Below are 12,393 nucleotides of genomic sequence, written 5' to 3'. Positions count from 1 at the left end.
ACCCCACACGTATGGGTTTGATGAAAAAAGATTTTTTGAGTTTCAGTTCTAAGTATAACCCCCAAAATTTATTGTTTTTTTTTTCTATTTTTGTGTAAAAATCTTAATGCGGTTCATAGAATACATCTACTTACCAAGTTTGAACAGTATAGCTCTTATAGTTTCGGAAAAAAGTGGCTGTGACATAATCGGATAGACAGACGGATATGACGAATCTATAAGGGTTTCGTTTTTTGCCATTTGGCTACGGAACCCTAAAAATGCATCCTTTTCTATTGTAATACAAGCTTGTTTCCATACTTTTGGCCGGGAGTGTAAAATTAGGAACTGTTATGTAAAAATACATACTTGTACATATACAACGTGTATCAAAACTCCCGGCTGGTTTCGACCACGGCGACTGCTGCAACTCCGCTGCTGAAGACGTTCATGTGCCCGCCATTATTACCAAAGTCCCGTGCAAATACATTTTAGGGTCGGCAACGCGCATGTAACTTCACTGGAGTCGCAGGTATACATAGGCTACGGAGACTGTTTACCATCAGGCGGGCCGTATGCTTGTTTGCCACCGACGTAGTATTTAAAAAAATACAAAATACAAATATTTATTAATAACAAAAAGTTACAAGTCGTTTCGTGCACACAGCGGGCGGTAAGAACGCATTGCTGTAATTATACCTAATAGCCGCCGCTGGTCGGGCTTTCAGCTCATCCCGTCTGATATCTAGTTCCATAAGTCGGCGGGATTCAATTTCAATTTGTTTATTATTTTTAATACAACAGATTAAAAAAAAAAAAAAAGAAGTTATGTTGGATTCAAAGTCATCAGTTTGTTTCATGACAACGTGTTACAAAATTAGTGGGGATGGGTTTAAAGGCATATTCGGTATCATGTTCTGATTAGGAAAAAGTAGATTTTTTTTTACCGGCAAATTTCTTTTTTATATAAGGAAAGACAGAAAAAAAATCGTAAAAAAAAATTGTCTTTGTCCCAATCAAAACACGATACCGAATATGCGTTTAAAAAGGTCCGTACTATATGTGTTACACCTTGTATGTATCTCTATTTGTAGAAGTATACTCGTTATGTGTAAGTTTATCAAAATAGCAAGCTCAATTTAGTTTAAAAAGATCATCTACATAATCTTTCTGGTGTCACCCTTGGCTGTACCAATTGTACTATCATGTTCGCAATAAATATAAATAAAATAGATTACTGGAATGAATTAAATAATTAATCAAGGAATGAATGCGAAATAAAGGCCCAAATTGAATTATTATAAGCACTCTTTATTAATTATAACATTTTCGTAAATACAGGGCTAAAAGATTACTTTTAGCTGTCTAATACGGGAATAATTATTACTGTTAACGATACATACAACATTACAACGTACAATTTGGTGGCTATCTGGCTATCTATACTCTGTATCTTTAGGTATTTAAATAAAAGAAACAAAATGTAGATTAAAGTCAGGTCGTTCAGTGACAGATCCAGTCGGTTTGTATTTGGTTGGTTAAGCAATAAATGTTATAACCACCCGAAAATGTACGAATTGTTTGTTTACTTTTATTTATATACCTAACGATACAGAGTGTAGACATGCGGCAGCGAGTAAAGCCAAGTTTAGAATAAGAGAACTGGCGACGCAGGGGCTGTGTGTTATATTCAGGGATCGGATTTTCGGATACATATTTACCTAAAGTTTAGCGGCGTGAACGCTATTGAGACTGACTCAGTATTTTATTTCTGAATTTAAATTAACGTAAAATTTTATTCTAAATATGAAATATAGATAATAACTAGCAGTAAAATAAATATAAAGAAATACTTAAATTACTAACCCAATTCACGCTTAACCAATCGCTTCCCGGCTGAAAACTCGTGTAGTGGTTAACGGCTAGGTATGATGAACCCTTGTGGACGTCAGCTACCGCTCCGTTGGTGGGTTGAGGAATGGCAGCCATCGAAACACGTAAATAAAAAAAAAAACATCGCCTCCCGTTTGATACTTTGTCAAATGATAGTTCAGATGCTGTTGTTACTTAAAAAATCGTCAGTCGGGTATATCGCGGTGGTAAGAAAATCAGCTGGTCTCATGAAAAAGTAAAAAATAAGCGCTATACCTTTTATGATAGCAAAAACAAATCATGAAACGTTGCATGTAGCATTTCATCAGGCGTAATCGCCTAAAAAGCCATCAACGGATTACGCAATTTACACATTACGCATACTTTTTACATGTTCAAAATTCAAAATTCAAAAATTTATTCTGCAAGTAGGCCTCAAGGGCTCTTTTACAAGTCAATACAACATTTATAGTAACATCATATAGTGACATGAAAAATACATAACAACATTTTATAAATACAACAGCCAATACCTGGGTAAACATTACATTATAATAATCTTAAGATAAATAATTACTACAATACAAAAGAGAGGTATAGTCTCTATGGTTAGAAACACATTAAATCTGGAGATGTAAAGGTCCCCAATGTCAGAGTACTAATACTAACGTTCATTTCACAGCTGACGGTCATTCCACCGCGATAGAACCGGCTGACGGTTTTTTAAGTTTAAAACAGCATCTAAACTATCATCTGTCAATGTATCAGCCGGGAGGCGATGATTGACGTTATGCTCCTGGCCCGCGGTCTAGCTGCGGCCACGACTACTTACATTGTTATTGTATTACCAAATTATGTGTTTACAAAAATAGTCATAAAAAGCGATTAACTAGACATATTTTTTTTACATTCTTGCGTCGGTTTATGCAATTGCGGAATCCCGGAACATATTTATTAGAATAATTTAATTTTGAAGCCTAACTTGTCTAACTTTTGCCGGGTTTTTGACAACTTGTCAACAAGTTTAGGTAAACATCTGTCCGAATTTCCGTTTTTTCGTTCCCTGGTTATATTTTTTGAACCATTTGATCATATCATATCATATCATTTATTCAGTAATAATCATACATTGTCATTGGCAAACATTTCACTTAAGGTATACAAATCCCGATGTAAGTCAAAATCTGATAAACATATGAAATTTGGTTCATTTATTAATACCCTTAAGGTTAACTAGAACCTCAAATTTGATGAACATTGCTCAACTGGTTATTAAGATACAAACATCTAAAATCAGCATTTTCTCGCTGACTGACTGACCTAACATCAAAAACCTAATGACCACAAAATAACTGGCCAAGTCAAATCCTGAACTTTAATTACATCCCAAGTGAACTAGAACTAAGCACCCATACAGATCTGCATTCTATTGCCGGCGAAGTCAACATCGACGCGTTCTTAATATTGAACTTGGCTCTCATTTCGCATTTATGTTTTTGATAGGATTACTTTTAACAGTTTTAACATGATAGAGATTTAAGTCAGAGAATATTGTCAATTAATTTTTAGAACAACAACAAAATTAAAATTCTTTTTTCATTTTATTAAAAAATATATTGTCATACATTCTAGAAATAAGTAGCTAAGGGGGTAGATTGGAGGTCTATATGCTCAAACAACAAACTGCCACCGCCAACGACACTATTATAAAACTTCTGCAACAACAGCATCCTGTCACAGCAAACTCCCGGTCGCACCTAATATGGAGCCTACCGCACCTTTACCACTTCCACTATTACTTTTACCACTGCCACTACCACCTCCAGTAACGCCTCCAAGAAGACCAGGCACTAATCCCCCACCGCCAGAACCTCCCGTAACGCCTTCAAGAACACTAGGCACTAATCCCCCACCGCCAGAACCTCCTGTAACGCCTCCAAGAAGACCAGGCACTAATCCGTCACCGTCAGAACCTCCTGTAACGCCTCCAAGAAGACCAGGCACTAATCCCCCACCGCCAGAACCTCCCGTAACGCCTTCAAGAACACTAGGCACTAATCCCCCACCGCCAGAACCTCCTGTAACGCCTCCAAGAAGACCAGGCACTAATCCGTCACCGTCAGAACCTCCTGTAACGCCTCCAAGAAGACCAGGCACTAATCCCCCACCGCCAGAACCTCCCGTAACGCCTTCAAGAACACTAGGCACTAATCCCCCACCACCAGAACCTCCTGTAACGCCTCCAAGAAGACCAGGCACTAATCCGTCACCGTCAGAACCTCCTGTAACGCCTCCAAGAAGACCAGGCACTAATCCCCCACCACCAGAACCTCCTGTAACGCCTCCAAGAAGACCAGGCACTAATCCCTCACCGTCAGAACCTCCTGTAACGCCTTCAAGAAGACCAGGTAGTAATCCCCCACCGCCAGATCCTCCAGTAACCCCTCCAATAACTCCAGGCAATAATCCTCCACCACCAGAACCTCCAAGGACTCCAGACAATGAACTACCTGAACCAAGCAGACCATTCAAATCTAATTCTAACAGTGATCCTAACCTAAGAGTACCATCACCGCTACCACCGAGTAGCGGTAACACGTCTAGATTAAGTTGGTCCTGTCCAAGCATAGTCACGTCTAAGCCTAATACAGATGCTAACGTACCACCGCTTGCGCTATTTCCACCGGTACCACCGTTACCACCGGTACCACCTCCGCTACCACCAGTATTTCCCCTCCCACAATTATGTATAGTAGCATAAATCAGCGCGTTCGTGAGCTTGTTGACCACTTCGCCGAGAGTACATTCGGGGCTTTTCTCAGGTTTGCGAGGAGCGTATGAGGGGTAAGGGGGTGGTGGGGGGTAGTAGGACGAGGGCGCCTCGCACCTTCTGCGGGAGACATAACCACCCCATGTCACCTGCGTAATAGAAACACTTATAATTATATTAGAATTATAGATACAATGTTTTGGTTTTTCAACAAATAATTTTTTGATACAAGTTCTATCGCTGACTACTTATGAAATAGGGAACTAATACTCATTGAGACAATTCTAACTAACTCAAACACAACTCGGTTGCGCTATTTTATTACAAAAAAAAATGATATTTGTCAATGCAAAAATAAAAATACAACATTTCAATCATTAGTTAAGACTATCGAAAGCCTAGTCAAAAAGTCCGCCCCCCCCCCCTCCCGAGTTGTCCCCGACGCAAAGGTACCCATCAGTCTAGCCGCATTGTCACATTGAATGGCAATGGGTACCCTTTGCACCAGGCACCAGGCCGCGCAGGCGTCAGACCCCCTCTCCCTAATTCAACGTCCCACTTCCCTAATAAAGGCAATAGCCTCCGAGCCCCAGCACCCAGTCGTCTAAAACGCAAGGGGTACAAAATAATAATTAGACATAGACATAGACATAGAATATTTTTATTTAACACCACATTGAAACATGTTTACAGGCAATACTACAAAACATTACAAGCCTTAAAATGAAACTTAATTAGGCACAAATTTATGTTTACATGTAGATATAAAAAACTTTTAAAATTATGATGCTAAAAAGGAGCGAACCTCAGCATGTGTTGCAGCAGGCTTACCTACTACAACGCTGGTTTTCAGGCCGACCCTTCGTACAATACGAATTTACTTGCTGCTTGTCGGAAACTGTATGGCTAAGACTGTTTGTGTAGAAAATAATATAGGTATGCAAATATATGTTTATGTTTATGGATATATTTATAAGATTATACTGTATGATACTATGACATATGTGATAGTAGGTTTAATGTTTAGGCTAAATAAATACGTTGGGTAATAAAGTATATATTGAGGAGATAAATAACATGAATGTAATAATTTTACTATAAGTAAGTACCGAGATTAACAAAGCTGAACGGCGCATAAGAACGATTTCGACCACTACAGATACGACGGTTTTACTCTAGTACCAGGAGGTAGCATGCTTTGAAATTCTAGAAGTTGTTGTTTGAGTTTTAATTTAAAAGTACTAATTGTATTTAAGTTTTTGATAGGTGGCGGTAAGTTATTCCAGCATTTTGTTGCTGAGTATTTAAAACTACCTTTGAAAACGGCAAAGTGACAGCGAGGCAGTAACAAATCATCGCCACCACTAATTACCACCCTAGTTCGCATATTTATCCCGCTTTTTGACCGTGGCAAAGTCTGCAGCGGCACCAGCTGTCCGCAACACTTATTACAAAGTTCTATGTCCACCGCCTGTGTCCATCATCAGATCAGATGATATCATAATATTGTGCGCAACTTAATATAAATGTATGTGAAGTTTCAGCTTAATCGAATAATGGGAAGTTGGCAAGATTCGACCCGAACATACATACATTGAGAGTTAAATAAAAGCTTCTTTTGGAGTTTCTTTTCAATAGGGCTTTTCTCTATGAAAACTATACGAAAATAAGCCCTTTTGAAAATACACCCCTGAAATAAGGTCATAAATAATATAAATAATAAATAAATTAATATTATAGGACATTATTACACAAATTGACTAAGTCCCACAGTAAGCTCAATAAGGCTTATGTTGAGGGTACTTAGACAATGATATATATCAGGGGTGGCCAACTTGATTAGACCCAAGATCTCCTGTTTACTAACGAAACCCTGTGCGATCTACCAATTACATACTTCTTGAAACCTTAAATGAAACTGGTCTACGTATTTATATTTTTTCCTTGCCACGATCGACTGGACTAACAGTCGCGATCGACCTGTTGGCCACCCCTGATATATATAATATATAAATATTTATAAATACTTAAATACATAGAAAACACCCATGACTCAGGAACATATATCCATGCTCATCACACGAATAAATGCCCTTCCCAGGATTTGAACCCGGGACCATCGGCTTCTTAGGCAGGGTCACTACCCACTAGGCCAGACCGGTCGTCAAAAGGTCATATTGGGTAATTTAAACACTGAGGCAAGAGGAACATTTGTATGGAATTATCATACTCTTTTTTTGCTCCGTTCTAAATAAACTATGATTAATTTAGCCTAACACAAGTATTTGCACAAATGTCTAAAATTATAATAATTAGTACTTGACAAAAATAATAGATTTGTATATTGTCGCATAAATATATTGCTGTTAAACTCGCACAGGGACATTGAGCACCGGCATTATGGGCGGGTCAGCAATATAATTATGCACGTGCAATAGAGATAGCAGCAGGCGAGTCAGCGTACGAATATATATATGGAAAGCGTCTCTGCTATAGAAGAAAAAATCGTTTTGAAAACATTTTGAAAATCAGAAATGACCAATAAGTTCTAACGAAAAATCGGTCGCTAGCGAACTAACCAACAGATATATTTTGCGTATACGAATAAATCATCGCATTTATGTAGGCGGAAATTTCAAAAATGTAAAAGCGATGTATTAAATGTATATTAAAACAGGGCACTTATGAACGCTTGCCAAAACTCTAAAACCTTATTTGAAACATAAGGTTACAAATTAATTATGAGTCAACATTATTAAGAAGTAATAAAATGGACTTACCCCGCATAGGGAAGCTATTGAAGCCAGGAAAAGAAGTCTAACGTAGACCATTGTTACCAACTGTACTCCCATTCCATTCATGTTCACTTTTATACTACCCTCCCCCTCCCCCTCTAGTGCATGTCATAAAAAATATCTGTTTAAATTGGAACTTTAATAGTTGTCATTAGAGTTGAATATTATAACTGCCATATAAGCTTTGTATGAACCAGACTAACTAGAGGCTTAAACATTGCTTCACACAAGTGTCTTATTGTGGTCCGGTACAGTCAACACCATAACGATATATACGTTATTAAATCTTGGAAATAATATACAACAATTAAACATTTTGATGTCGTCAAGTGTAAAAATATGGGTGCACACATGTTACTCAAAAATATGTCCCATACCATACCTCTTAATGTCGTCTAATTAAGAACTATGGGGCATATTTTTGATTAAGTATGCATCCATATTTTTACACTTGACTGTACACAGATGGTATAGTAAATACGAAACAAATGAAATTTCATAAACGCATAAATTACGATATTTTAATTGATATTTGTTTATATGTATTTAGGCGTTAGGAAATAACACTAAGTCACGTACTGTTGATTAGAATGTGTGTCAGTAGGTACATTCATTAGTTTAATGGGTAAATTAAATTGTTTCATAGTAATCATTAATAAATTAAATATTTTATAACTATTTTTGAAATCCGCGGGCTAATATTTGTCAATAAAATGTCAAGAATCGAATGGAACCATTTTCTTTTTGAAAGTTTACTTTTTTTTTACTTTGGCGCCTTGTTTTTTTTTTACAATTCCAATATGTCTTTTTAAATTCCACTTTTTTTTATAATTGATGACTCTTTTTCTATCCATTTAGCTAATTTTTGTTATATTATTCAACATGCGTTACCTATAATTAGATAAACATCAGTCCTGATTGTCATATAGATGTATTATCTGTTGGTATGTAAGAGCATGTAAGATGTATTATCTGTTGGTAATCCTTAATAAAGAAAAAAAAAATGTGTCAAGTACCCAAGTGATGACCGGTTTGGCCTAGTGGGTAGTGACCCTGCCTACGAAGCTGATGGTCCCGGGTTCAAATCCTGGTAAGGGCATTTATTCGTGTGATGAGCATGGATATTTGTTCCTGAGTCATGGGTGTTTTCTATGTATTTAAGTATTTATAAATATTTCTATATTATATATATCGTTGTCTAAGTACCCTCAACACAAGCCTTATTGAGCTTACTGTGGGACTTAGTCAATTTGTGTAATAATGTCCTATAATATAAAAAAAAAAATTAAACCTTTTACTTTCCCCAGATCTGGACGATATTCTTCGGCGGCCGCTACATCATACTCCTCATGGGCCTGTTCTCCATGTACACCGGGCTCATCTACAACGACATCTTCTCCAAAAGTCTCAACATCTTCGGCTCGGCGTGGCGAAACAACTACGGCAAGTCGACGCTGCAGGAGAACGCGATGTTGCAACTCAATCCGGACTCCTGGGACTACGTTCAGACCCCGTACCCGTTCGGGATCGATCCCGTGTGGCAGGTAAGTCTTAACATTTCGAAGATACATATCATATACACCGTGTTTTTTTTGATTTGCTTTAATTTCGAGGGTGCATTCCTGAGCTTAAATTAAGTAACTTTCTCAAAGACACCGATATTCTAATTAACTCCATTTCGGAGATAATCAATCATTAATTTTTATCCTATAAGGCCCTTACGAGCGTGTACACTTGCTTTAGGGCCTGTTTACTTATTGATTAGTGTTTAGTGCGAGTTCATTCATTTGCTACTAAACGTAAGTACTATCTCGGACGATCGATGTTCGAAATGACATTGATATGTTCGAAATGACATTGATTTTCAATTGTTTGGTTGTGTTAAATGTAATGCCCGTGTTACAACAACGCTATATGCAACATTTAGTTACTTTTTATAAAAAATAGTTTGAAAAAACACAAAATTTTTTTTTTTGTTTAAGTTAACTATGCCATTTAGTTTCCTTAAACGTACTAACCGATACCCCGAAGTTAACGGAATTCAATAAAAACACGGTGTACCTATACACAGGGACATATTCTTCAAAAGTCTCAACAATCCTTGCTCTACAACCAAGAAAGTGACAGAAATAGGATTTTATTTAAAATCGTGATACAATAGAGAACTTTTCAGACGAGTACCGTGTTTAGGCAACGAAGCTTGCTGAGTTGCCTAAGTAAGGTACGAGATTGAATAGCTTGATTATATCACTATTTCATACAATATTTTTTCTACGAGTCATCAAAAATAATATTTTTTTACTATGAAAACTAAGTAAATAATGACTTACCTAAGTAAAATTGGTAAGTATCTCAGATTCTACAAAAATGTACTAGAAAGACAAACGCGCGAGCCCACCGCCCGCCTATCCCCCGTTCTATAAGTTAAGCTATAACTCCCTTTTTTTCACAAACCATAACTCCCGCGGGAACAATATAGACCTTTGTCCTCTAGTACACCTGCATGAAATAAGATATTTTACGAGCGAATGTGATGAAAAACTTTAAGTATACGCGATTAAATCCCGTCGAAGTAAATACCTATATGGTAACTTGTGTAAACAAGACTGTTTTTTTTTTTTTTTTGGATTCTTTCGAACCGCTTTCTCCAGTATCCTAAAATCGCCTATCCTGCTCCGTAATATGGTGCAATTTTCACTGGCAAAAAAGGACACAAGTAAAAGTACTATCCTAGGTGTACAGACAGTGTCGAATAATGACATTATATTTGATTATTCTGCGACCTTATATCTGTGGTCTGTGGGGGTAATGTGTCATTTTTTCGCTAGCTCGCTGAGGCCAACAAGATCATCTTCATGAACGCCTACAAGATGAAGATCTCCATCATTATCGGTGTCTTCCACATGCTGTTCGGTGTGTGCATGTCGCTCTGGAACCATCTGTGAGTACTATTAGTAGTTTACCTCGAACAGAGACCTTGTGATAGTTTTTAAACCCTCACTATATTTTTTCGAACTCGAAGGGTGACACATGTCAGAAAGAAATTAACAAATTATGGGGTTGTGACAATACAAATTAGAAACGATTTTTTACGATTTACGATTAAATCTGCAAACGCCATATAATATACCTTCACATACAGTACACATACCTTCACAGTTGGCTATTTGACTGTTTTTAGGGTTCCGTAGTCAACTAGGAACCCTTATAGTTTCGCCATGTCCGTCTGTCTGTCTGTCTGTCCGAGGCTTTGCTCCGTGGTCGTTAGTGCTAGAAAGCTGAAATTTGGCATGGATATATAAATCAATAAAGCCGACAAAGTTGTATAATAAAATCTAAAAATTTAATTAGTAGTAGGGGAGGCCCTACACGTAAATTGGGTGTGATTTTTTTTTTGTTTCAACCCTACAGTGTGGGGTATCGTTGGAAAGGTCTTTCAAAACTAATAGGGGTCTTCAACAAACATTTTTTGATAAAGTGAATATATTCGGAGATAATCGCTCCGAAAGAAAAGAAAAATGTGTCCCCCCCCTCTAACTTTTGAACCATAGGTCCAAAAAGTATGAAAAAAATCGTGGAAGTAGAGCGTAAGAAATTTCTATTGTAATGAGTTCCGTTTTACATAGTGAAACTCGACGATATTAAAATTTGTCCATTTATTTTTATTACATATTTTGGTGATTTGTGCCTGTCTATTATCCCTTTTCCAGGCCGCACCAATCTACAAAATTATCCCAAATAATTCAAATATATTCCAATAAATCCAGCTCTGGTGATTAATCTGAAGACAAATCACATTTTCCGAAAGTGCAATCTAATTAGAACCTTAAATCAGATGGGTTAGGTTGAAATTGTATTGGCGCGTATGTGGTCGATAAATCGTACTATGCCTGGAAATGGGTTATAATGATATATTCTAAGCTACGAAGATGGGATTGAAGTTATTTTGGTTAAAAAAAGGAGTAATATGAAACGTTAATGGAATGAAAAAAAAAAAACAAATGTCATCATACTCTTACCGTTTCAAAAAGGGTCGACCTCAAAATTGTATCAAAATCATAAATGTATCAAATATAATGTCTCATCACGTCTAATTAATCTAAAATGCTGTTCGCTGATCGCTGATGATCGCTGGAAGATCGCTGTGTTTATTCTTCACTTAACTCTGGTTTGTTTTGACTAAATTTAAATAAATAAATGAATATTATAGGACATTATTACACAAATTGACTAAGTCCCACAGTAAGCTCAATAAGGCTTGTGTTGAGGGTACTTAGACAACAATATATAAATATTTATAAATACTTAAATACATAGAAAACACCCATGACTCAGGAACAAATATTCATGTTCATCGCACGAATAAATGCCCTTACCAGGATTTAAACCCGGGACCATCGGCTTCATAGGCAGGGTCACTATTCACTAGGCCAGGGGTGGCCAACTTGATTAGACCCAAAATCTCTTGTTTACTAACGAAACCCTGTGCGATGTACCAATTACATACTTCTTGATACCTTAAATGAAACTGGTCTACGTATTTATATTTTTTGCCTTACCACGATCGACTGGACTAACAGTCGCGATCGACCTGTTGGCCACCCCTGCACTAGGCCAAACCGGTCGTCAAATTTGACGAAAACATTTAAGTTTGCCTGTCTTTCTCCTTCTTACGTCTTCACGCTTAAAATGCTAAACCGATTTAAATGAAATTCGGTATTTAGACAGTTTCAGCCTCAAGAAGGATGTAGGTTAATTTTCGTCTCAGAAATCATCATCAGAAGTTAGTTTAGTTAGTTAGTGCTCCTGAGCATTTTCTGCAAATCGACAACCGATATTCCACGAAGCCTAGCAAAGCTTTCAGGTTGCTAACTGCCTTCTTTAGTGTGCCTTCTTTAGCGTCTAATATGTAGAGATTTAATGTGTTTTTAACCATAGAGACTATTGTATTCTAGTAATTATTTATTATTATAATGT

At 37.1% G+C, this 12,393-nt stretch overlaps 2 protein-coding genes across 4 annotated transcripts in view; one reads left to right on the top strand and one right to left on the bottom strand.

Annotated features, from left to right (window-relative positions):
- Positions 1 to 12,393, top strand: part of LOC133520858 (V-type proton ATPase 116 kDa subunit a 1-like) — a 78,558-nt gene that overhangs the window by 47,997 nt on the left and 18,168 nt on the right. For all 3 annotated transcript variants that reach the window (XM_061855548.1, XM_061855549.1, XM_061855546.1), the window contains 2 exons: positions 8,724 to 8,960; positions 10,245 to 10,357. In XM_061855548.1, coding sequence (XP_061711532.1) covers positions 8,724 to 8,960; positions 10,245 to 10,357 — 350 coding nt within the window. The remainder of the gene's footprint in view (positions 1 to 8,723; positions 8,961 to 10,244; positions 10,358 to 12,393) is intronic.
- On the bottom strand, positions 2,945 to 7,518 carry LOC133520859 (uncharacterized). Its single transcript, XM_061855550.1, has 2 exons — positions 7,402 to 7,518; positions 2,945 to 4,770 (listed from the first exon to the last, which is right to left on the bottom strand). The coding sequence occupies exons 1-2, from the start codon at positions 7,480 to 7,482 to the stop codon at positions 3,586 to 3,588; spliced, it is 1,266 nt and encodes a 421-aa protein (XP_061711534.1). The 5' UTR covers positions 7,483 to 7,518; the 3' UTR covers positions 2,945 to 3,585.

The sequence above is a fragment of the Cydia pomonella genome, chromosome 8 (genome assembly GCF_033807575.1).
Source record: "Cydia pomonella isolate Wapato2018A chromosome 8, ilCydPomo1, whole genome shotgun sequence".
NCBI classification, from domain to species: domain Eukaryota; kingdom Metazoa; phylum Arthropoda; class Insecta; order Lepidoptera; family Tortricidae; genus Cydia; species Cydia pomonella.
Note: the sequence above shows the minus strand (reverse complement) of the source record. Positions and strands in the feature narration are given on the sequence as shown.